The 25,647-nt window shown below is 39.9% G+C and overlaps 1 protein-coding gene, 1 long non-coding RNA gene and 1 other non-coding gene across 9 annotated transcripts in view; 1 reads left to right on the top strand and 2 right to left on the bottom strand.

The window, feature by feature from the left end:
- The window catches only part of LOC107975965 (uncharacterized), a 34,630-nt gene that overhangs the window by 5,736 nt on the left and 3,247 nt on the right, over positions 1-25,647 (top strand). The window contains exons 2-6 of one of the 7 annotated variants that reach the window (XR_010158697.1): positions 3,884-4,037; positions 4,387-4,532; positions 4,651-4,825; positions 8,013-8,121; positions 17,642-17,827. This is a non-coding gene — a long non-coding RNA (uncharacterized LOC107975965). Of the gene's footprint in view, positions 1-3,883; positions 4,826-8,012; positions 8,122-17,641; positions 17,828-25,647 lie in introns of all 7 variants that reach the window. The other 6 variants (XR_010158695.1, XR_010158696.1, XR_001719547.4 and 3 more) reach the window with 6 other exon arrangements.
- Positions 649-23,310, bottom strand: WEE2 (WEE2 oocyte meiosis inhibiting kinase). The gene is made up of 12 exons (XM_016945494.4): positions 22,850-23,310; positions 17,611-17,807; positions 15,748-15,793; positions 12,772-12,944; positions 10,986-11,107; positions 8,760-8,906; positions 7,989-8,096; positions 7,763-7,848; positions 6,842-7,012; positions 4,583-4,725; positions 2,356-2,498; positions 649-1,740 (listed from the first exon to the last, which is right to left on the bottom strand). Exons 1-12 carry the CDS (start codon positions 23,189-23,191, stop codon positions 1,715-1,717), a joined length of 1,704 nt encoding a protein of 567 aa, XP_016800983.2. The 5' UTR covers positions 23,192-23,310; the 3' UTR covers positions 649-1,714.
- On the bottom strand, positions 3,881-4,045 carry LOC112209956 (U1 spliceosomal RNA). Its single transcript, XR_002944932.1, has one exon. It is a non-coding gene; the product is annotated as a U1 spliceosomal RNA (small nuclear RNA).

The following is a 25,647-nucleotide window of genomic DNA, read 5'->3' as shown; positions in this document are numbered from 1 at the left end:
TTTAATGTTACCAGCCCAATGATGTTAATAAAATAATTGTGATAATTAGTTTCCAAGTTATATAATGATCTCTGTGCAAAAACAAAACTTACTGAGGTAAGAAATAAGCGTCTAACTGAAATGGAAGGGATGAAACGCCAAGGCCAGTGAAGACCCAGTCCCTCACACTCAGTAGTATCTATGCAGATACATACTATTTTGGTGACATCCTGCTATTGCAGAGCCAGAGAGACAGAGAGAGAGCCAGAGAGAGAGAGAGAGCCAGAGAGAGAGAGAGAGCCAGAGAGAAAGCGAGACAGAGCGAGCCAGAGAGAGCGCGAGTAGGCCAGAGAGGACCCGAGCGGGCTAGAGCGAGAGTGAGAGCGAGAGCCAGAGAGCCGGAGCCAGAGAGCCAGAGTCAGAGCCAATGGAACTGGCACCAGGTGCGAAGCTAGGCTGAGGAACACAGTAGAGAAGAGGCTGTAGACCCAAACAGTCATAGTTATCAATGCCTGAGAAGACTAGTATAACCAAACAATTCTCATCTATACACTGGATGTACTTAATAATTTCCCTGTTTCTAAATCAGAAATTGTGGTGACCTTGTACTATACTACAAGGAACATGGCCTGGTGTGTGTGTGTTGAGGGGGAGGTGGCAAGAGATAAACTAACCCCATTTTATAATTTTGAACAGAGCCTAGTAAAGAAAAATGGCAATGGGCTATAGGAAGACCACCACCACACTTAATTGCATGGAAAGAACTGCTACTCCAAAGCAGAACAAAGAATAGTATTAGGGTTTATTCAATTAAAAAAACTTAATTAGCTTTTAAAAATGAGGAAAAGAAGAAAATCAAGCAGCGAAAAAGCCATTATCATTAACAGGTTGCATTCACTAAGATGACACAAACAGAGCTTATCAAATACCTTTATGACCAACATAATTTTCTAGCAGATCCTGACCATCATTAACTGTTGGATCTGTGAAGCTGAGACTTGCCACCAAGACCTGTTACTACTGACCCACTCAATTCTCTTACCCTTTTATTCATAAAATGTTCTCCGACATAAATTTCTCATTCTTTGTTAGTTACATTTTACAAAGGATATTTTACCTGTAATTAGGCTTTGGACAAGATAAAAACCTTTATTTAAAAATACAGTATTCTCTTCCTTTAAAAATGTGTACAGAAAAAGGATTTAGATAAAATATGATTTTAAAAAACAAGAAACAAAGCCAAATTCTCACAAAAATCAAGAGAAATTGGTGAGACCCAGAATATCAAACCAACCAGAACAGCAAGAGAGGCAGGGCAAATAGATGGAGAACAACCACAGGCACATCAAGTTTTCCCTGAAGCCTCTCCCCACAGCATTTTTGTTCTGCAAGTTAACAACGAGCTCAGAGATGTCCAAGTTGCATGCAGTCTAACTTTTACCCACCTCACATAATGGTGAAACCATTTATTTAATAAATACAATATCAGAAAGGGTATACATTAGGAGACCCACTTCCTCAAAGAAGCTGGGAATTCTCTCTTAGGAACAGCATCATATAACCTGGGAAGCGCTGTGGAAATCCAGGCACATTTTCTGTAAGCTGTGACTTCAACTCTAAACTAAATTCTATTCCTTTCTATGTACAACGAGTCCCTGGGATCTTTGGTGGGGAATCAGCAACAGCAACCTCGTAATCCATAGGCCAAACCAAGGGCTGTTTTCCTTTTCTTCCTTTAATGCAGAGGCTCACGCTCTCCTGCTGTTCATCAAAAGTGTGAGAAGTAAATAAGTTATTGATCAGTGGCATTAGGAATATAACAATAGAGAAGAGAAATGGCTTCCAATTATTGTGTCTGGGACCCTTGCGAAGACAAAGCCTTACTAGCTTTAGGATCTTGGCTATAAATGGTAAATTAGTAGTAGCTTTTGAAATCCTTGGGCATTCAAGTTGGCTAATTTTTTCATTTTATAAGAGGAAGGTTGGGACAGCTGATATCTATTTACAGAGGTTCTACAGTAAAAGGTTGGCTGGTGCAGAATGAGTTTTTTTTTTTTTTTTAGATACAGAGTCTCGCTCTGTCGCCCAGGCTGGAGTGCAGTGGTGCGATCTCAGCTCACTGCAAGCTCCACCTCCCGGGTTCAAGCGATTCTCCTTCCTCAGCCTCCTGAGTAGCTGGGACTATAGGCGCCTGCCACCTCGCCCTGCTAATTTTTTGTATTTTTAGTAGAGATGGGGTTTCACCGTGTTAGCCAGGATGGTTTCGATCTCCTGACCTCATGATCCACCTGCCTCGGCCTCCCAAAGTGTTGGGATTACAGGCGTGAGCCACCACGCCCGGCTGCAAAATGAGTTCTTAAGGGGAAGATTACTCACAGGTAAAGCTTGAAGACCTTGCACTCTTTCCTCCCACCAGGCGTTTTGTGCTTCTTGATCCTGTGTGGGTCCCAGAGACCCCAGTGTCACCATGATGGGTATCTCCCTGGGGTGACTGGGCCTGCTGGGCTTCTCTCAGTTCCCTGAAGTGCGAGGGAGAAAAAGCAAAGGCTACTTGATCTCCAGTCAGAGATATGTATGATCAAAACTCATATATAAATGTTTTTCTTCTTGTTTCAGTATTTACAGAAACAAAAAGCCTGAGCTATGTACAGAATACAAAATTCAGTTACTATGATTGTCATAAAAAATGGTTGACACACACATGTCATACAACATGGCAGGTTTAGCTCCCCAGGCTCTGCTGATTGGAGTATAAGTGATCTTTAAAATGCTTTAAATTAAGTGAACAGCTCTTCAGGCTACATATGAAAGGTACCAGGGTCAATAAACCACAACTTCTGAGTCAAATCTGGCCCATCACCTGTATTTATAAATAAAGTCTTATTGGAACACAGCCACTCATTTATAGTGTAAAAACAGCCATTGACAACATATAACAGCAGAGCTGAAATCATTCCAGCAGAAAGCATATGGCCCACAAAGCATAAAATATTTACTCTCTAGCCCTTCACAGAACAAGTTTTTCAACACTTGGTCTAGACCAGCGGTCCCCAACCTTTTTGGAACCAGGGACTGATTTCGAGGAAGACAGTTTTTCCATGGGTGGGGAGTCGGGGGAAGAGATGGTTTCAGGATGAAACTGTTCACCTCAGATCATCAGGTATTAGATTCTTGAAGGAGTACACAACCTAGATCCCTCACATGCACAGTTTACAATAGGGTTTGTACTATAAGAATTTAATGCTACCACTGATCTGATGGGAGGCAGAACTCAGGCGGTAGTGCTCACTCACCCACTGCTCACCTCCTGCCATGCAGCCCGGTTCCTAACAGGCCACAGACTGGTACTGGTCCATGGCCCAGGGGCTGGGGACCCCTGGTCTAGACAATTTCAAGATGCTGTCTGCCCCATCTCTATGATAGGTGCCCATCACTGGTACTGGCTGATGATAGTCACCTGTGTCTCCATAGCTGGCTTCCCAGAATGTATACACCACACCTTAAGAGGTACTTATATTCTTGTGAATAACATATGTAAGTATAGTACTTTGTACTTTCTTTATTAGCTGGGACAATGGAATTCAAAACTAGAACAGAAAAATATTAAGTGGCTTATTAGGAAGATTTACCTGACTAAAGGCCAAGAGTCTCTACAAGTTATTATTAATACTAAGAAATCAGGTTAGGGATGCTTCAAAGCTAATCTTTCCAAGATGGATGACTGTATATCCAAGAGAAGTTGGACTTCTAAGCTTATTTTAAGCAAGGACAATTTTTCATTTTCTTCTTTTGTATTTTCAACAGCGTACAGTATATGTAGTAATTACTCAAAAATGCCTTCAGAACACTGCTCATCTCCAACCCCAACCCATCAAATTCCTATTTTTTTGTTTCCGTTTTTCAGGGGAAAGCGTGAACGCAGTCCCCCACTACAACTAATTATGCAGTCGAGTTTTCCACATTTGGGAATATCTCAGGGGTCAGCACATCCGGAGTGCAATCGATGAGCCTCACGCTGGGAAAAACCACCTTCGTGATCATGGTATCTTCCCTGCCAGGTAAGTATTTGAATTCCCATTTATTGAAGGAATGGATTAACAAGTAAATATATGCATGAATACAAGCCCACATGAGTAGGGGAACAGATCGTTTTCTTTGCTCAGAAAAATAATCCTTCCTCCAAATGTGTACCAGGACAGTATGTCTACCTGCCTGCCCCTGAAATTTATGGGTTTCTAAAATAGGTCTTACCCATCTTACCTGTGGTTATCTTATATTAGGTGATCACCAACCAGTTACTAAGATACCTGCTGTCACTTAGAATCCTAAGTTTTCTTTACTGGTATTTCCTTATATTCCTCACTCTTGCTTCCTTTGTTTGCATTAACTGGAATTTTCTCTCTCAAGCAACCTAATCACAGAGCCTCCCAGCCCGATGCTACAAAGAGCCGCATGCTGCCAGTTTCCTTGTGGGCAGGGACCTATGTATTATAATGGTGAATATATTTATACTTGAATCCACAGAGAAGACACAGTAGACTAGTCATACCATTGTGAGTAGTGCTCAGATTCTTTCTTGACCCCCCATCATCCAAAAATATACCTTTCCAGTGTGGCAGTCTTGAACTTTTCCAAATTCAGCTGCTGTTGGAGCTCTTCTGTTTTTCCCAGGGAAGGCCGGAGAACTGTATTTCTGGCCAGAGCTGCTGCAGAAGGTCTCTGTTCGGCATCAGGTTGGATCATGTTCTGATGATATAGGACCAAGAGGAAAGAAACAGAAGCTTCGCTATTGGGAAAAATCTTCCCATTCAAGCCAACTCCAACCCAGCTTCTCCTGGTGGATTTTGTAAGACATTGCTTCTGCTTTGTGCAGAGGAAAGAAATGAAAACTGAGCTCCACCTGGGGCAGGAGGATTGTCCATGTCTGGTAGCACCAGTTGTCCACACCTTTGATTTGTTTTTAATCATATTTTGGAGCTGGCTGGCTAACTAGTCTATTGCCTTAGTTTTAAAGCAGAAAAAACTAAGACTCTCGATAAAAATTATCCAAATTACTGGAATGGACAAGACCAAAACCCAGTTTGCCCAACTCTTACTCCAGTTTACTTTCTACCACATCATGTTGCTTTTTCACTTAGTATTAACAACCCAACATGACAGTATTCCTGAAGCATTTATTTTAAGGTAGACGATGTAACCTATCATGATTTGAATATATAGAAAATACCTAATTATATACAGCAACTGAAACTGTCATATAATGAAGAAAACACTGAACCAAATTCAGACCAAATTCAGAGCCAACTCCACCATTTGTTGTATAAACTTTGCTGAAGCTCCATTTCCCTTACCTGAAATTTGGGATAATTATATTCACTTTCTTGAACTATTTTTAGAATTTAACAAAATTAATATATGTCTTATCTAGTACAGGGCCAGCATTTAGGTACTGAAATAGCAACTAAATGCAAAAGTGGTTTACATATGGAAATAGGTGATTAGACTGAACAAAAGGAAGGAGGAAGAGTTTGCCTCCTTTCAGGAAAGCAAAAGAAGTCAGGAAGAAGGACAGATTTGTAAATACATTTGAAGTTTGCAAGTAAACTGTGAAACTAATCTCCCACACCTGCAGTCCAGCTACTCAGGAAGCTGAGGCAGGAGGATTGCTCGAGCCCAGGAGTTCAAGGCTGCAGTAAGCTATGATTGTGCCACTGCACTCCAGTCTAGGCAACAGAATGAGAACCTGTCCCAAAAAATAAAAAATAAAAATAAAAATAAAAATAATCTAATCTCCAAGGAAATAGATATTTCTAAGGCTGTTTTGGGAATCCTAACCAATCCTGTTCCTTAAGACATGATTTAAAGTCATATATACACTTTTCTTGACATGATTAAGCTTCTTGACAGTATAAGCTTTTTGTTTCTATTTCAACATAGTATCTTCCTTTTCTTGTCCCCACACTACTCAGATGTCATTAAGAGCAAGTAAAACATAGATTTTTGAATTGACATTATGCCTTTTTTCTAATAGCTCAAATAATTGGTATTATCAATTATCAATAAAGTAGTCTTATACCTTCTTACATATAATAGAAATTCATTCTTTTAGTACTATCACTGTTATCACTAACAATAGTTAAAACCCTGAAGTAGGAGCTAAAGGACCAGATTTGATTTTGGAGTTAGCCAGTCATTCATTGTGACTACAGGTGTCAAGGAGCTGCTCTGAGCCATGGTTTCCTCAACTGCAGGATAAGATGCCACCTGTCTACCTTGTAGCGTTGTTAGAAGGGACAAATGAAAAAATGTTTGTAACAGGATTTTTAAACTAAGCATGAAAAGATTTTACAATATCCTCCGAGTTTCCTTAAGAAATTCTCGATCCACGCCCCCTCCGCTGCCTGCTTTTTTTTTTTTTTTTTTTTTTTTTTTTTGAGATGGAGTCTCACTCTGTCGCCCAGACTGGAGTGCAGTGGTGCGATCTTGGCTCACTGCAAGCTCTGTCTCCTGGGTTCAAGACATTCTCCTGCCTCAGCCACCCAAGTAGCTGGGACTACAGGTGCCTGCCACCATGCCCTGCTAATTTTTTGTATTTTTAGTAGAGACGGGGTTTCACCGTGTTAGCCAGGATGGTCTCATCTTCTGACCTTGTGGTCCACCCTCCTCGGCCTCCCAAAGTGCTGAGATTACAGGTGTGAGCCACCATGCCTGGACCCATCCCTTATTTTTTCTGGACTTCTAGTCACGTTCCTTTTTCTGTTAGTGACACTACTAGCATCTCCATTTTTCTTTGCCCAACTACTTGCCATCGCACTAAAAAAATAGATATTGCGTCTTCTGTTCATCTCGTAAGAGCTATCACCTTGAGCAGACTGGAAAAGCTTTCTGAGAGCTCCTGAGGAACGTCCGGAAAGTTACCCTTGCGGATATGGTGCCATGCAGCACCATTGGTGGGCAATGACTCTGCTCCTGCAGCCACTGCAATTGTTAATCCCAAGGCAAATATGTCTGCTTTGGGAAGGTGCCGGTAATCCTTCAAAACAGAAGACAGGAAGGCCAGTTACTATGCCAAGCAGGGTGAGTCTAGATTAAAATACAACTGGTAGGAAAGGTTCATTCGAGTGCATATAAGGTTTAAACAGACATGACGGTCAAAGGTACATTCACTGTAGTTAGTGATTTCTAGAGAAGAGAGAACATGAATCTACCTGATTAACACTGCTGTGCCCTGAGGAGTCCAAGGCAGAAACTTACTGCCATTTTGCTGTCAGGCTCAGAAAGGCTTGCTACATAACTTGGCTGATCACAGGAAGGGAATACTCATTTTTACTTGATTATCACCCAGGAAGAAGTTATATCCTTCCTAGGCCTGACTCAACAGACATTGGAGAAGATGGGCAATGACTAAACATCATTTCAGTAACCAAAACTGGTGGTGCTATCAGAAGGATAGTGGCATGATAGATTGATTGGACCAATATGGGCTTGAGGAAAAGGTTTCCTTCTTAGTAGGCAATCCATGAGGTTAGGAAGTCTAAGAAATATTGGGAAACAGTAAAGGACATTTAGAAAGAATAGTCTGAATACTGATTCATCCTTGATTGAGCCAGCTTTCCTCACTTTTTTGGAAGAGTTTCTCTCCTATCTTTGGTCTCCATTCTGAATGGGAAGAGCGGTACCATAATGATAAATATACAGTTTTAATTTTTTGCACTGAGATCCTCCATTTGAGAGTCAAAGGTTCAACAGATTATAAAATACCCTCCATTTCCCTAATCTATACCTCTTGCAAAATCTCTTTAGCCAGGAAGCGACTATCTCCTTCTTCCACTTTGGGTTTGTTTATTGATGTTGCGTGGCCCAGGTCACCTAAAAAAAGAAAAAGGAAAAAAGAATAAAATCGAACAAAAGAGCTTTAAAAGCATGTCTTTCTTAAAATGAATAAATTGAGTCATCACTATAAATTTTATAGGATAATGGTAACTGGTAAGGCTATAAGGCAGACTAACCAATTTTATACATCACATTGGCAGAGAGAAACCAATCAGCTTCATTTTCAACTTCTTCTATGACTCCAGAGGATTCACTTTGCATCTTGTGACAAATGAATATATTACCTGAAAAAAAAATGACAGGATAGATGTAAGTAATGACTTCTAAGCTTTTTCCTCTCAAAGATTCTTTTCTGTATTTGACAATTCAGCTTCTCTCCTTTCTTCTTTTGTGTGGACATAGACTACTAAGGTTTTTTTTTTTGTATGAAATCTCACATCGCTTCTGAACAGCTAGTGATTGATAATACCTATTTAAGTTGAACTGATCTCATATATTCTCCATTCTCTGATGGGACTGGTATCAGAGTACTATTGTCCCCAAAATAAAAAAAATAGTAAGAACTTGTCCTTGGGTTTCACATTAATGAGTGACAGTTACTCATTTCTCTTTAATCAGTGCAGAGTTAGAATGAGTATAGCCCTAGTCATAAACACAATCAGAATGTAGCTGATATGCTGTCACTTGCCTTTGTAGAAAATTAAATACCTAATTTTACTTTTTTGGCCTTACTACTATATGGGTAAGAGTCTTTTTTTCTATGTCTGTTGGGCCTAGGGGAGAATAAAACTATTTAACTGATTTTTTTTTAAGGAACACAAATGGAAGAAAGGGGTTCTGCCAGCAAACACCGTCCTTGACACTTGATAGACATACAGACCTAGATTTTGATGATAGCATAGAAAGAACAAAATACGGTAAAAGTGGCAGAAGGGAATCACACTGACTAGGTTTGATGTCCAGGTGTACCATGCTAGAGTTGTGGATGTAATTAAGGCCAAGGGAAATCTGTAGAAGGATGTCCTTGAGTTTTGGCTCTTCAAAATGATTGCCAGACTTAGTGTTTTCAGATATAGCAGCTTGCAAACTCCCACCTGGGAAAGAACAACAGAGAATAGCCCCACAGTATGAGTCTTATAGATGAAAGCATAGTAAATACAATTGGCCTCCTATATCTTCAGGGGATTAGTTCCAGGACCTCCTGCAGATATCAAAGCCCCAAATGCCCAAGAGCCTTGTATAAAATGGCATAGTACTCTGATCAATACATTCCTCATGAATGCCTTCAGCCCAACAAATAGATTACTTCGGTGTCAGTGCAAAGCATAATATCTGCCCTATTTATACCACAGACATGTTGGAAAGGAGAATTACAGGGCTTTCAAAGAGGAAAAGAAAATGCCAGTATCTCAGGTATCCAGTATATGGCCCCATTGATTCAAGTATGTACCAGCTAACATTTTAAAAGTTTTACCTAATTATTAACTAGAAGATCAATCAGGCATAGTCATATAGCTACTATTGGTGTCAATGATTAGCTCCATGTCAGTGTCAGGCTAGTAGTTATAGGCCATCAGTAATTTTAATTAATGGAGTCTAAGTCTAATTTCATTAGAAATAGATCATAAAATATTTAATGACTGGCAACCCAAGGAGAATATAAAAGCTGCATATACACCTAAATCTTATTTGAGCCACAGTATTTGTACATCAACTGTACTCGATTTATTGTTATCAATTAAATAAAAGGCCTGGATTCATATAGCTATCTGATCTTGATTCTAAGGTATTAGAATGCTTCTGAACACTTTTTCTTTTTTTTTTGAGACGGAGTCTCACTCTGTCACCCAGGCTGGAGTACAATGGCATGGTCTCGGCTCGCTGCAACCTCCGCCTCCCGGGTTCAAGCGATTCTCCTGCCTCAGCATCCCCAGTAGCTGGGACTAAAGGTGCATGCCACCACACCTGGCTAATTTTTGTATTTTTAGAAGAGACGGGGTTTCACTATATTTGGCCAGGCTCGTCTCGAACTCCTGACCTTGTGATCCGCCCGCCTCGGCCTCCCAAAGTGCTGGGATTACAGGCATGAGCCATTGCGCCCGGCCTCTGAACACTATTAATTAGTGTTCATTGGCAGGTTCTTCAAATTATAGAGACCCAGCTCTAACTGGCAGTTACAAAAACCATAGCTCCACTCATTGAGCTCTGAGATAGTCATGGAATTTGAGGGAAATAATATTTAAATGCATTCTGTGTAAAATTGAATTTAAAGAATTATTTTAGCATGACATGTAAGTTCAGAAGGGAGAAAAATTTAGCTCGTTTCGGAAACACAAGGAGGGCTACAGTAAAGTTTTTTATTTTTTGCAAGTATTCTTAGAATTTATACACTATATATGACTTATTAATTAGAAACAATAAGTAAGGAAAGAGCGTTTTGGAGCTTGTTAAAAATGAAGTCACTCGGCTAGATGCAGTGGCTCACGCCTGTAATCCCAGCACTTTGGGAGGCCGAGGCAGGTGGATCACCTGAGGTCAGGAGTTCAAGACCAGCATGACCAACATGGGGAAACCCTGCCTCTATTAAAAAAAAATACAAAAAATTAGCCAGGCATGGTGGCAGGTGTCTGTAATGCCAGCTACTCGGGAGACTGAGGCAGGAGAATTGCTTGAACCCAGGAGGTGGAGGTTGCGGTGAGCCGAGATCGCACCATTGCACTCCAGCCTAGGCAACAAGAGCAAAACTCCATCTCAAAGAAAAAAAAAAATGAAGTCACTCCAAGACAAAGTGTGTAGGTGAGATCATGAGGTGCTACCAACAAGGAGGAGGGCTGCAGCCACCAAAGCTCTGGTTTCTCTACCAGCCTGGATGTTGCTTAAGGGGAGGGAGCACATCTAACTCATCTTCACTTGCCCAAGGTCTAGCATGGCATAAATATTTTCTGAACTGAATGATTATCCTGACAACAGAAGGGAAAGAAAGAATAAGTTGAGGACCCCTTTAAGAGGAAGAGAAGCTCTGTGCTTCCAAGCAAGACTATAATATATAGTACAGACTTTTTAGGTATATCTGCTATCCGTGGAATGAACTATGAGGAGGAGGGAAAGTTTATTTCTGAAGGCTTATAAAGTTCATCTCCCTCTTCGTAGTTATTCATCTATATACTACTTACCATTGCAGTATTCATTCTGAATGATCATGTGGTCATCTTCTGCCCATGAGGAATAGTAACGTACCACATGGGGGTGATGCCCAAGCACCGCGTGAGCATAAACTTCATGCAAAGCCGAATTCCTATGAGACAGAAAAGCATTGAGGAATAAAAACATCAATCAAGATAATGTACACAAAAATGTTTCTTAAAAATATGAGGCTTTACTAGCAATGGCAGAATATTTATTGAGAGCTCACTGCTTGCTTACTATTTTATCTCATTGAATCTTAATAATCATTTGATAATATACAGTGGAAACAATGAAGGCTGTTGAAAGTAAGTGGCCCAAAGTCGAACTGGTAATAGTAGACTTAAGAGCAGAACCTTGGTCAGCCTGGTGCCAAAGTCCATTTTTTTTTTATTTTAACATGGCATATGTAAAGAGGAGCTTTAAGTGGTTATGCCTCAATGGCAGATGTGCGTCAGGTCTTCATTTCATCCTATCACAATCAAAACATTTTAATGGGCTTAACGAGAAGGCCACTGTACACCAGATTGTGGATATTGCAATGGGCCTTTGATTCATCTCTATAAAGGCCAGGCAGTCATTAGAGTGAATGTTAGCCTCAGCCAATATGATATACTCACAGGAATAGCCTTGGGGAGAGATATTCCTTATGGAATAGAAAATCCCAACACAAATTAAGCAAAATAGAGTACTTGATGAGTCTCAGTATAAAAATGAAGAACTATCCAGGTGTGGTGGCACATGCCTGTAGTCCCAGCTACTTGGGAGGCTAAGGCAGGAGAATCACTTCAACCTGGGAGGCGGAGGTTGCAGTGAGCCAAGATGGTGCCACTGCATTCCAGCCTGGGCAACAGAGCTAGATTCCATCTCAAAAAAAAAAAAAGAGGAATTCTAAAACCTGTATAAAACCTGTAATTCTAGATTCTGCATGTTAAGTATATCCTCACAGTTCATAAAAAGCCTTGGCTGATCTGAAAATATGTGTTTTCCTTGTGATTAAGGAAGAACTTTTGAACAGTTCTGGGAATCAAACAAACTTTTATTTTCCCTTGCATGTAGTCTCTGAAACTTTACTATTGAATTCATCGTTAACGTAAAGTAAAGATAAACCAGTGACTTTATAATAACTTTCTATTTGGTAATATTTCTGATAAATGAAACAGACACCAGAGGACAATTCCACAAATCTATTCATTCTTTAAAAAGTCAGAAAGACCAGCAGTAGAAAGTAAAAGCCACAAAAAAACAAAACAAAACAAAACACCACATCATGATTGGCCAGGTGCAGTGGCTCACGCCTGTAATCCCCGCACTTTGGGAGGCCAAGGCAGGCAGATCACAAGGTCAAGAGATCGAGACCATCCTGGCCAACATGGTGAAACCCTGTCTCTACTAAAAATACAAAAATTAGCCAGGTGTAGTGGTGCGCGCCTGTAGTCCCAGCTACTCAGGAGGCTGAAGCAGGAGAATCACTTGAACCCAGGAGGTGGAGATTGCAGTGAGCCAAGATCACACCACTGCACTCTAGCCTGGTGACAGAAAACAAACAAACAAAAACACATCATGATCTAAAATGATCGTGTTGTATTTTAGGAAGTAACATCTCTGAGCTGGAAAACTCAGAAAGGTTATGAATATGAGACAACATATAATGTAGGGTGATTTTAAAACACAAATGATTTTTAATGACATCGGTGCTTTAATTTAAAATAATTTGACAAGAAACAACTCTCCAAATCTAAGTTTATATTTTTAGTGCATTTCAAAGGTACTCACTCATTTGATAATTCTGTAAAAGTTTTCATAGAGCGCTTTATTGCATAAACACATCCATCCAGCCTCTTAATGCACTTGTAGACTGTACCAAATTCGCCAACCCCAATTTTTTCAACCTCCAAGAATTCTTTTTCATAGCGGGAAGCCATGTTGGTTTCTCGTAAAACACATCTCTAAAGTATTTTAATAAAAAGGAAATTAGAGTAATTCTACCATGTTGTAAGCAATAAAATTAAACAGTATTACAGTCCTAAGTTGCTCCAAGTTTTCAAAAAGACTTTTGAGGTGACTGCAATGAATTCTACTTGGGTCAATATTCATGGTAGCAAGAATCTCCCCAATTGCTGACTATCTTCTTTGTTTTCTTTGTAACCTTCTGTACAACCCTATACTGACAATTCTCACTTATTTTTCAATATTCTTTTCTCTATCTGGGCATACTGTTCTTTTCTACATGTTCCTAAGGGGACACAACTTCTCACTCCCAGAGCTACTGTCCTTAGTTCAAAAATAACTGGGACCTGGGTGGAGCAAATTAAAAGAAATGAAAGACCCCCCTTCTTTATGTGTCTTAAAGTCTGAATGCTAATGTTTCCATCTCAAGCTGAATAAGCATACTTGTTTTCTGTTTCTTTTCCCAAAAATACCAGCCTGGAGAAATGATTTTGTCAAAATTGTCAAACTTTGACAATTTTGGTTAGTTCAGACTATGTGCTCAGGTCTAGCAACCACTCCCGCTACTGGCCAACTAGCAACATCATTCATTGCCCAGGTAGTAAATAACCCCAGGCCAATCTGAACTCCTTTCAGTTTTCCTATCTGTAGGATGAAGATCATGGCAACTACTCTTCAGGGTTCTTTTAAATATTACATGAGAATATACAGTATTACATATATTATAATATATCTTAGGATAGTGTCAAGTACATAGTAAATTCTCATTAAACTATTATGACCAAAAATCTCCATAAATTTATATGAATCTAAATCCAAGCTGATTTATCTCCCAAAGTCATCTTTTCTCAGTGTCTCAATCCTGAAGAATTTTTCTCCAACTTTATGAGTTTGAAAAATCTTGGGTTTTACTACTTCCTCATTTTCAACATCTAATTCTGGTCACTTTCATCAGCAAGATCTCTTAATTTTCATTACCCTTAGCCAGTCTCAAGCTCTGTTCCCTTCTTGTCTGGATTGGCTACAGCTACCAGCCCTCTCTTTAACTCTTCTAATAGTAAGAATTATTTTTGCAAAATGATACCACAGAATCAGAGATGCCTAATTGTTTCCCATGAGAAATTCAAACTCTTGATAAGAAAGCCTCAAGACCTTCTACCAACTGCGCACTCACTACTTGACTACCGTCCCCCTAGATACCAATGAAGCCAGTATACCATCTGCATCTATCCCTGACCACTCCCCACCCACCATACCCCTCTTACACCTGAACTCTGTTCTCCTGCCTTGATAGCATTAAAAGTTATTTACTTCCTTAGCCTAAAATTATCTTAATATACAATCTCTTCCTACCCAAGCTCTATTTCATAGAAGTATTTACTAACCTCTTCTAGATTTTAAAGATATACACGCATATGTATATTCACATTGCACATATGTACATACACATATACACAAATACATATATCTCATAGCTTCTAATTTACATATAGATTGTTTTGAAATTTCAAAGGTTTTAACTACTGTTTGGGCAGATGTTTTTCCTTAAAGGGTGTAACTAAATACAATGCTTTGCACTTATTTAATGTTCAATAAATATTAGAATTTCTATCTGAAATCAAGAGATAAATTATAAAATAAGTGAGGAATAAAATCCAACAGTAAAATAATGGAGGCATAAGTCAGAAACATTTGCATTTGAAGGAACACCTGTGCCAGTGGCCTTCTTTTCTGTGATGTTTACAATAGGCAAGTGCTAACATTTTAACATATTAACATATTTATTTACGCAAATAAAACTTGCTTCAGAAAACTTTAAAAATTTAAAGGAAAAACAAATATTAAGTTTCCACCATTCAAAAATGTTGAAATAGCAGTGGTTATACCTCCATTTCATTCTCCCTGTGATTAATGTGCAATAGATAGTTATGGTCATTCAGCGTATAAAATTTTGAGTCTTTTGCACACTAAACATTAACATACACATGTTTTCAAGGTGTTATAAACATCTTAATGGCAATTTAGTATTTCACTGACTTAAAACTGTAATTAGCTTAGCCATTTTTCTATTATCAGGCATTTGGTCTCCCCCCTTTTTTGCTGTTACAATAAACATCTCTAAGGATAATGTTTACAGTATTATTTTCTTAGGTTAGATTATCAAATGAGGGATGGATCAAAGATTGTGAACATTATAAAATCAAATATTGATACATTTAAGAGCTACAATTTTACATATAAATCTCTGGCTCTATGCCCCTTTTTTCCATTATCTTTTTCTATTTTGAGACCAAAAATATCTTAATTTTCCCTTCACTTCTCTACCCCATGAGTGTAGAGTTTTTCTCCAGATTAAAACAGTAGCAGAAATATGTAATTTTAAAATACTCTAAAGTAATGATCCAGCATATACATATCAGACACTGCCTGGCAAAGTTACAACTAGCTGAGAACACAGACCCTGACTAGGGTCCAGATAAATTCAGCTGCAAAGCACATTTACAAAGCTAGCATGTGAGATGGGGTGAGATGGGGAGGGGAGGAGAGAAGGAGAGTAGGAGAAAGGAGGGGAGGAGGGGAGATGGGGAAGAGAGGGCAGAAGGAGAAGGGCAGAAGGAGAGGGTAGAAGAAGGGGAGGGAGGGTGCAGGGTGAAGGAGAGGAGGGGAGGGTGAGGAAGGAGAAAAGGGAGGGTAGGGAAGAAGGGAAGAGGGAGGAGAGAGAGGGAGAAGGGGAGGGGAAGAAGAGAAAGAATAGGATAAACTGCCTATATTGTGGCAGCTGGGACAAAGAACTACGCTTACCTTGGCAGGCAACCCTCCCTTGCCTTCCTCTGGACCAGCTTCCTCACTTAAAAAAGAAAAAAAAAAGTTTATCAATATATAATTAATATTTATTGAGGCCGAACTATGCTAGGTTCTAGGGATTTAAGAGTAAATAAGACAATTCATTTCTCTTCGGTTTATATGTGGAGGCAGGGATAACCAGGAAATTTCAATACAAGAACCTAGAACTGGATAAGATAACAAGGATACCATGGACAGCACTCAATTATTTCAAGAGTGAAAAGCTTTCCCAGAAGAGAGAATATATAAGCCAAGATTCTGGGAATGAGTAGGAACTAGCTAAGGGAAAAGAGTGAGGTTTTCAGCAGGTAAAACACCATGTGCTGGAGCAAGAGAGCACAGAACATATGTGCAACTGTTAAATGGGTATCATTATCCCCAAACTAGGAAACCAAGACAGAGAGAGGTTAAATAACTCTAGGTCAAACAATTAGCAAGTGGCAGAACTGGGACTTGGAGCCAGGTCTGACACCAAAGCATTTGCTCCTCACTGCCACACCACACTCTCTTTCCGACACCCACCCCTCACCTAGAATCTGGCTTTGTAATCGGTTCACAGGTAGACTGCAAGTAGGGCAGAATCTGCTCTAACCTGGGATGAGATATTTTCAATTACTCTTCGATAAGCTAAGTGACCAGCAGACATCCTCTTTGCCATGCATACTTGTATTCTGGATCCTTAAGCAAGATTTCAACTAGCTGTAGATTTTTCTTTTGGAGAAACACAAGGTAGAAATGGCAAATGGAAGGCACTACATTCATGGAAATAAATCAATGCTTGGTATTTGTGATTTGGTACCACATTGTAATACTTTATGAAGTATTTATAAATTGTAAAAATAAGGAAAAATACTCTCTTAGAAGCACCAAATGACGCTACAAAAGTGTCGGGATTTCATATTAGCTGTCTTTGTTGCTGGCTTCGGTGAGAGTATAATGATTTACAGAGACTCCTTAAGAACTAAAACCAATCGAATTCTTGGTAGCCAAAGTAGGTGGGTGGACTTGTGCTGAAGTCCTGTTTATTTAAGTAAGAAGGAGATAGTGTTGAGAGAACCTATTCTGGTCAAAGACTGATTAACACATACTCATTGACTCCAAAGAAACAACTTGACATAGCACATTAAATGCTCTGCAAAGTTTACATTGTTAGCTGTCCATTTATTTCGCTGAGTACATATGAACATAAATGACTGCCCCACTTTGGAGGCGATTCCATTCTATAAAAAAGCCTTGGAGAGACATAGTAATGTTCCTGAGTAATATGCACAATCCTTATTTGGATGATTTCTGTCATTCAGGGCCCTTTATGGAATAGTGCAGTTTGGCTTTCTATTCTTTAGCAGCTCTGAAAGCAATGCTTTTTTGCTTCAGCCAATCTTCCATCACCCACAGAGAAGTTCAAATCCTTGCTCTATAGCTTTCATCACTAGTCACACAAGACTCAAAGCAGCAACGTACTCTTTGAAGTTTGAGCTACACATTCCCCAACTGCCAGCCTCATATTAACCAGAGGGGACCCCTTGAATGCAATTCCATAGCCCACTCAACTTCCTAATAGAAGCCAGAGATCTATTGCTTATTCTGTCTTATCCTTTTATAGAGAAAGCATCTACAGTACATATCAGAATGGAAAGATGTTGGAATCTCTGTGATAAAGCAGGTAAAACCAGCATTGATATCTAGGGAGGGGAGAATATGTAAGCATATACATTTCATTCAAATAGAATTCTCGTTCCTAATCTTACTTTAACACTCACTTCTTACTGCTTGACTGTAGTAGGGTCAGTTCTCAAAAGTCATAAGTAATAGAGCACTTACAGATCTCCTCTTATTTTCCTCTTGCCACCAGATTGAAGAAATAATTTTTTATAGGACTCTGGAGTGAAGGGATTAATATTGACCAGAGCCAATGAGGTCATCTCATCCTTGAGGGGAGCAGGTGTGAGCTTCAAATGCTTAGGGCCTCTGGAAGGAAGCTTCCCTGTTGGAGAAATCACCAACCGGCTCAGCATGGTCTGAATGAGGATGACAAAAGGCAAGTCATAATAGCATTAGTAAAGACATTCCTTATCAGTTAGCTAGTTAATATTTGAATCTAAGAATACTTTTGCTGAAGGGGCCTTAGAGATTATCTGGTTCCATGTGAACTGGTTGCATTGTAACTGCTCCTCTTATGAAAACTATAGAATCCCAGTCTCTACCTCTAGATATTCTGATTCATGAAGTCAGCACAGGAATCTGTACTTTAGTCAAGCTCCAACCCCTTCCCCTGGGCAATTCTGTTAGCTAGCTATGAAAACCAGTTGTTGTCCTATCTCCAGTTTTTAAAGACATGGACATTAAGTTTAGACAAATAAAAATGACTATATTCTCAGAGCTTATGCTTTAACTTCCCCTCAATTATTCATCCAAATATTTGTTTGGTGCCTACTATGTAGCAGATGCTGGGTTAGATGCCAAGTGGTACAGAAGTGAATTCTAAATCTTAAGGAATATATAGTTCATTATTCAGCAGTTCATCAGTGTTTCAGAAATAATCACCTTGTAAGGAAAAGATTTCATAGACTATTTAAACATGAAAAAAGTTTTTAATTTCACTTAAAATAAAGCACTAACTGAGAAGTGCTTCATGAAGTGCAGTAATGAGATTGAAAATTAGTACTCTAAGCCCTTAAGATTCAGATCTTTGCAGTGGCTACAACCAGCTACCAACAAATAGGTAAATGTGCAGGACTTACCACTCCAAGTGGCATACAAGAAGAGAACATCAGCCTAAACCCAACCAGAATGAAACCAAAGGGCGAAGGGAAAAGCCAAAGAATTCCAAGGCAGAATGCTGACCTGATGTCAGGGGCCAGAGGAGTAGCTGTGTTATGGATCTTCAGGAGTATGGCAGCACACACAGGGGCCACAGTATAAGCATTGCACTGTGAGGCTCTTTCTAAAAGACTTCTACAGTTCTGATCATCTCTGCCCATGATATTTTAGTGTAGAAGCAGAAGCCAGATTGCGTGATTCATTAAAGAATGTGAGGCTACCAAAAATGAATATTGGATCTATTGTAAATACTAAATAAATGATTGAATAAGCAGGAATGAAGGAAGCTATAGAATTTACATAGTAACCTAGCCTTTTTTTTAAGTGAAGAAAAATGACGTCATTGCCAGAGTCAAGTGTTTCTCCTATCTTGGAGTTCATAGGGCTGCTTGAAGAATCCAGGAGGCAGACAAGCCCTCGCTGACAGACTCACAGCTTTCCTGCGTGTTTATCATGAAGACTGAGGATTGGTTCAAAATAAGTGAAACTATAATGATATTTCTCAGTTATCAATGTGATTTGCAAAATGAACCTAGCATTTTGTAGTAAGTCATTCTGAGAATTCGTTTTTTGTAATGCTGATTATCATATGGAAAGTAAAACACATCTATTACATATGAAACAGTGGGTAGCCACACCTGGAATGCAGCACATAGTTCTAGTTGTCACATCTCAAAGAAAGTATAAGGGGCCTAGAAAATATTCAGATAAAAATTATTCATATCAGGGAAGACAATATTAGAATTTCTAGTCAGGAAATATGAGGGCCAAGAGAATTTGTGAGCGCCACTTATGATGTAGGGAAGAATATTATGTTAATATAGTCGTTATTGCTGGAATAATAGAATTATGAGTAATCCTTTCAAAATCTCAAATAACATAGTTTGAGATAAGACATATGAAAAGAACTTCTGCTTGGAAGCAGAGGAATTTGAAAATTTATTGAAAGATGACACAGGTTGAGAGTATAAATGTGCTCTAGAGAGGGCAAATAATTCCATAAGGAATAGCTGTAGCACAGATGATTGAGGGAGATAAGGGAAATTTCGGGGATAGCTACTTGACTTATGAAGATGGTGAGAAGAGAAGGCAACCTCTCACAAAAACACAAACATAGTATCTTGGGACAGAGAAGGATTTTAAAGGCCCAGTCAACATGATTAGTCCCTTGATGCTTGAATCCTGATATTATTGGGATGTTTGGATGTTTTAAAGGCCCAGTCAATATCATGAGTCCCCTGATGCTTGAATCCTGGTATCATTTGGATATCATGTTGAAATATAATCCCCAGTGCTGGAGGTAGGGCCTGGTGGGTGGCATTTGGATTATAGAGGTAGATTCCTTGGTGCCATCCTCATGGTAATGAACCAGTTCTCACTTTGTTAGTTCACACCAGATCTGGTTGTTCAAAATGAGCCTGACAATTCCTTCCTGTCTTGCTTCCACTGTCTCACTTTTTCTCTCACCATGTAACAAGCTGCCTTGTTTCTGTCCACCTTCTGCCATGACTGTCAACTTCCTGAGGCCCTCACCAGAAGCAGATACAGGCAATATGCTTACTGTACAGCCTGCAGAACTGTAAGCCAAATAAACCTCTTTTCTTTATAATTTACCCAGTCTCAGGTATTCCTTTGTAGCAAGGCAAACAGACTAACAAATCCCTTCTGCAGTATTCCTACCAAGTGGTCGGTCATCAATGAGTGTTCTATGCTTTTAGCCACAGGCAGCTTACACCTCCTAAGCATGCTCTTCTATCTCTAGATGATTCTCTCAGGAAGTCCTTACAGTGAACTGAATTTCACATGATTTTTGGTTCCATCCCTTGGACAAGACTGACTAAGCCAATCCTCCTTTCCCATGCAGCTTTGTCTTCTGCATAACAATGATCAGCCATCAAGCCTCTTTCCTCTAACGCAAACGATGTTTTCATAAAGTATGTACTTTCCCAGTTGCATTTCAGTTTTGCTCCCAAGCCCTGTTCTCTGCCTCTCCCTTAAATGCATTATCCAAGATTTCTAACTGGGCCACTTCTCTCCTTACTCTGGCACTCAGGCTATGTGACCTTATCTCCACCCATGGCCTCAACTACTTCCTAAATGCTGTAGATATCCAAATACGGATTTCCAATTTTCATTGTTTTCTTGTGCCCCATACCCAGTTATCCAACTTTTTATACCACATCTCTGCTTTTCTCCAAACCCATATATCCCTTAGTGTCATCTATCTTGATTCTGTCTACTGAACCAAGCAAGAAACCTCAGTCATCAGATTGTTTTCGTTTTCCCTCGACCTCTCCATCAAGTCATCTCTTAATTTTTCACTGTCCTAGTCCAGGCTTTTCTTTGTTCAACAGGGCTATTCTGAATACTGCTCTACCTCCAGGCTCTCTCATGCTCCATCCCACAATACATACAAAGGTCATGATTTTTCCAAAAAAATCCCTCTACTCAAAACCATGGTAATGGCTCTCTCAACACTCTCAGGATTAAAATCTTGATCTAGCTTCTGCCCACCTACACTGGCCTCATCTCTTGCACCCTCTCACACACAGGCCCCTGTCACACTGAATAACATGCTGTTTTCCAAGTGTAGCAGCTCCTTCCCCTCCATAACTTGGTGGATGCTTTTCCCTTTGCCTAGAATTCCTATTCCCCTCTTTGCCTGGCTAACTCCAAATATCCTTTAAGACATCTCTCAAACATTACTTTCTTTGGAAAGTCTTCCCTGATAGAGATTTAATTCCTAATTCCTTCTCATCATGCTCAACCATTCCTCTAGTACACATGTTTTGAACTTTACTGTTTCATTTGTTTAATCTTTATTCATTTTGTGGGCTCTTTTTGAAGGCAGTGAATGGGTTTTGCCAGCAGAGGGTCTGCTAACACATCAAGGTGTTCAGTTAAGCTGTGAATGATCAAATGAATGTCATGTTTTCTTCTCTGTGTACTCTTACTCAAAGCCACATTCTCTCAGCCCATTCTCCCCCATATATCAAAACTGGACCAACTTTCATTGCCCTTCCTATACCTTTCTTTCTTTCCTGATCACCACACTGAGAATCTGTCCGGCGGGTTCTGACCACACTTATCACATAGTGCCTTTTGGCATAACTACTCTCTCTCTGCTAGACTGTAAGCTCTTTGAGGGCAGAGACTGTATTATATGCTCCTTACCTATAGGGAATTCTCAAAGAATAAATGGGTGATTAATTGGCTGGTGCTGTGACCACTGAAAAACCCAGAGATAGACATCGGAGCATATTAGCTTTTCTACAATTCAAACAAGCAGCTTAGAATTTCCTGGTATACATGGTACCCACACCCAGCAGGTACTAAAGAGACCTGCTGATAGCAACTGTGTCGCAGTCAGGATCACAGATGTTATTATGGTGATCTTAAGTGCCTCAAGCTGAACCAGCAGGAAGCCGAGCTAATACCAATCCTAGGACTCACACACCATGGCACCAGAGTTGATTAGAGGCAGCCCTGCCCCAACTATGGCTTTAATAACATGAACGATGCAACAGGACACCAATCACAACAAGAATAAAGGAATATGCTACTAGGGACTCTTGCTTATTTGCCATCCTCAGCTTATGAAGAAGTATCAACAAGTTTCCTCTTTGCTGACATATACTAGAAGAACCTGGAGGTTCTTCTATTAGACCAAGGAGGGGAGAGGAGTTGTTTCTGGGAGGAGCAGCAGCAAAGAGATATGACTATGTTCAAACAGTGAGTGTGGAGGTTCTTATATTAGAAAGTATTAGTAAATAATCACACAAAAATAGAGCCAGTTGGCGTAATGGAAAGAACAATAGACTAGGTCAAAAAGATCAGGTTTCTAGTCCTGTCTGTAACATTGGCTGAGCTGTGAGACAGTTTCTGTCTTGGGCCCTTCATTTTCTCATATGTAAACTGCACAGCTGGAGCTCTAAATCTCAATATTCCTTCCAGTTCCAATATTCTTTAACTAGGGACTTTTTTCTACCCAAGATTTGTTTGTGGCCAATAGCCAACAGTTACTGGCACCAGTGGTTTTGAGAAGACAACTGGCAAACCATTTAATTCTGTCCATTTTCTGGTAATTTTAATTTCTTCATTTTCATCAATAAATGTGTAATTGAGGATATACACAGCCTGGAGGTGACTGTCATACACACATGAATCCACTCTATCAACTAAACTACAGGAAAGCAGAGCTTGGCGACCTGCGTCCCTTTTTCCCCCACCCCTTACTTACTTTGGGAGTAGAGGGGCTGTCACTGGGCAGCAGCTTGCTCCTGCTGTCTGGTTGGGCTGGTGTCTCAGGACATTTGAGAGGGTGTGACACTGGAGTCCTCAAAATCTGATCTGGACTTTCTTTGTCTTTTTCCGAAGATGTGTCGAGCTCATGCATGTTGCTAAGGGGAGTCCAAGGTGGTGTACCCTTTGCCTCTGAATCCTGCACTTCACCCTTCTCTGGGGTTTGGCTCGAAGCCTCCCTGCTTTCTTCTACTTTCTTCTGCCCTTCAATCTCAGTCTCCTCACAATAGGAAAAGTTTAATTTCTGCCTTAGTTCTTTGTCAATATCTTTGTCATCCATCTCAGCCAAAGAGCTTTACAACACAGACAAAAAGCTCTATCAGAAGGGAACACTGTGAACCTACAGAAGCAGGGAGGAGAAAATAACTTAACCTGCAGGTTTCGCGACGGTAGCCTGAATTTCCCTCTACCAACTAACAGCTACAAGACACGGTGTTAATTTTCTGCCTTAAGTACCACCAATCTATAAGACCTCAGCTTATCCTGATTTCCATTCTGATTAAAGAAAGCTCCAGTGACTCTCGGAGCAATTAAATGCAGTTCATGTACAGAACTCTTCTGGATATGACACATAGTCTCCCATGTGTTACCAAATACTAGTGAGAAAATTGAATTCCTTTAATTTAGCATGGCTTTAAAAATACCCATTAGCCAATTTGGGAATAAGCTAATATTGAAAAGAAATTATTTTCACTCCTTACACCTGCCATTTATAAATATCACCCTCTCCTCCCTTCTCCTCCCCACCCACCCAATAGCTAACAGCAGGTAATTACAATTTAGCATCACCTGGCTATCATAATGATCCTTAAACAGCCTCTAACATATCTTGACTGGAGTTTGTATCCCTGACAGAGACACAGCTTAGCTCTGTGCCAAACACACCTGCCCTAATTCAGGCATCTCCCTCCTGCAGCTGTTAGCTGTTAGCAGTTAAAGCTTCTAGGGAATTGAACAAAAATTTAAACTGACAAAAGAAAGGCTAGAAAGATCAACAACCCATAGAAACAGATATTGATCACTGGAAAACAGCAATGGCTTCTGCCAAAAATGCCTTATATTGTAAAATGCTTTTTAATATCTTTAGTACACATTATTTAATTTCTTTCTCAGAGAAGCCCCTATGAGAAGGATGGAAAACTCTTTGAAGAAAAAAACAACTATTATACAATCAAGCTGTCCCTCTTCTCTTCCAGTTATATAGCCAAAGGAAATAAAATCACTATCTCAAAAAAATACCAACACACCCATATTCATTGCAGCATTATCCTCAACAGCCAAGATATGGAAACCACCTAAATAGCCATGGACAGATGAATAAAGAAAATGTGGTGAATACACACACACACACACACACACAATAGAACATTACTCAGTCATAAAAAAGGAAAGGCTGCCGTTTGTGATAACATGGATGAACCAGGGGGATATTAAGTGAAATAAGCCAGACACAGAAAGACAGATACTACATGATCTTACTTATATGTGGAATCAAAAACAGTTGAACTCCTAGAGGGAGGGAGTAGAATGGTGGTTACCAGGATCTGGAAAGGCAGGGGAAATGGGGAGATGCTGATCAAAGGGTACACACTTTCAGGTATAAGATGAACAATTCTGGGGACCTGATATACAGCATGGGTGCATATGGGTGTGGTAAATTTTTGGTAATCATTACACAATGTATAGGTATATCAAAGGAAAAAGGCCCCACTGATATCACATTATAGAAGAAAACTATGTGAGAGGCAGTCCATGAAAAAGGAAAATGATACACTCGTGCCCCTCAAGGAGGCTTCAGAGGGACTGCAAATAAGGAATTATTTACATGATAAACATGGGCCCAAAGAGAGACAGGAACCAAGGCCAGCTTGATGAGTTTGAAACAAATGTTATTTCCCTTCTCTTTATAGTCTTTGCTACCTGTCACCCCTCTTCCATTTCCCTCTCTTCACAGATCTCTCCACCACTTTCTCCTAATTCCTTCCCCACTCCCAGCCAGAACTCCTGAGGAGGGTAATCCAAATGAAAACTAACTGGGGAGACTTCAAAGTGTTTTTTCAGCTCAAAGCCTTCTCATGCTCCAGCCCTTTGTAGGTGGGCACACCAATTCATCCTTCCTTGGCCCTTCCCTACAGCCTCCCACCCACACAAACTATCCCAGATAATTCAACAGGGGGTAAAATATTGCTCACAAAATGCAGTAACTCACTGCCCACCTTTGTCAGAGATTCAGTATCCTACAGGGGCCAGTAAAAACAGAATCATCAAAGAAAAAGGAGAACTCGTAGGTTACCAGTAATGCAATTATTATCAACTGGGATTCTCAGCCTAGGAGTGTCTTGTTTACAGATCAGCAAGCCAGATGATAGGATTTCTTTTCTATATCCTTGATGTTGATGAATTTCCCCTCACATGCCATGGCTTGTCATTCCTGCCTCTCCAGGCAGCTAGAGGCTGGCTTTTCTCTCAGTAAAACAGGACTGACTCAAAACACTGGCTATATTATTGTCCTGTAGACAGGGCACAGGGGCTGGTTTATTAGTTATTACCCAAGTAGACCAGGTTTTCTTTTTTTTTTTTCTATCACCTGCTGCTTTTTCTCTCTCCCTTGCTATAATTCTTGATTACCCTTATTTATGACTACATTGTTTGCCTAGGGAGGCAGCTATGCCATTGCAATGGTTGAGGTCTTATGTTATCGGCAGTAATACTGTTAGAAACTTGCACCATTCACCT

This window comes from Pan troglodytes, chromosome 6 (assembly GCF_028858775.2).
Source record: "Pan troglodytes isolate AG18354 chromosome 6, NHGRI_mPanTro3-v2.0_pri, whole genome shotgun sequence".
Taxonomy (NCBI): domain Eukaryota; kingdom Metazoa; phylum Chordata; class Mammalia; order Primates; family Hominidae; genus Pan; species Pan troglodytes.
Note: the sequence above shows the minus strand (reverse complement) of the source record. Positions and strands in the feature narration are given on the sequence as shown.

Excerpts from the sequence above, each read along its gene's own strand:
- WEE2 (XM_016945494.4), bottom strand. The coding sequence starts at position 23,191 with ATGGATGACAAAGATATTGACAAAGAACTAAGGCAGAAATTAAACTTT. Across the intron at positions 12,945-15,747 it reads AGGGAGGGTTGCCTGCCAAG|AGATGTGTTTTACGAGAAAC; the intron begins GTAAGCGTAGTT and ends AAAATACTTTAG. Across the intron at positions 11,108-12,771 it reads TTTACAGAATTATCAAATGA|GAATTCGGCTTTGCATGAAG; the intron begins GTGAGTACCTTT and ends TCTGTCTCATAG.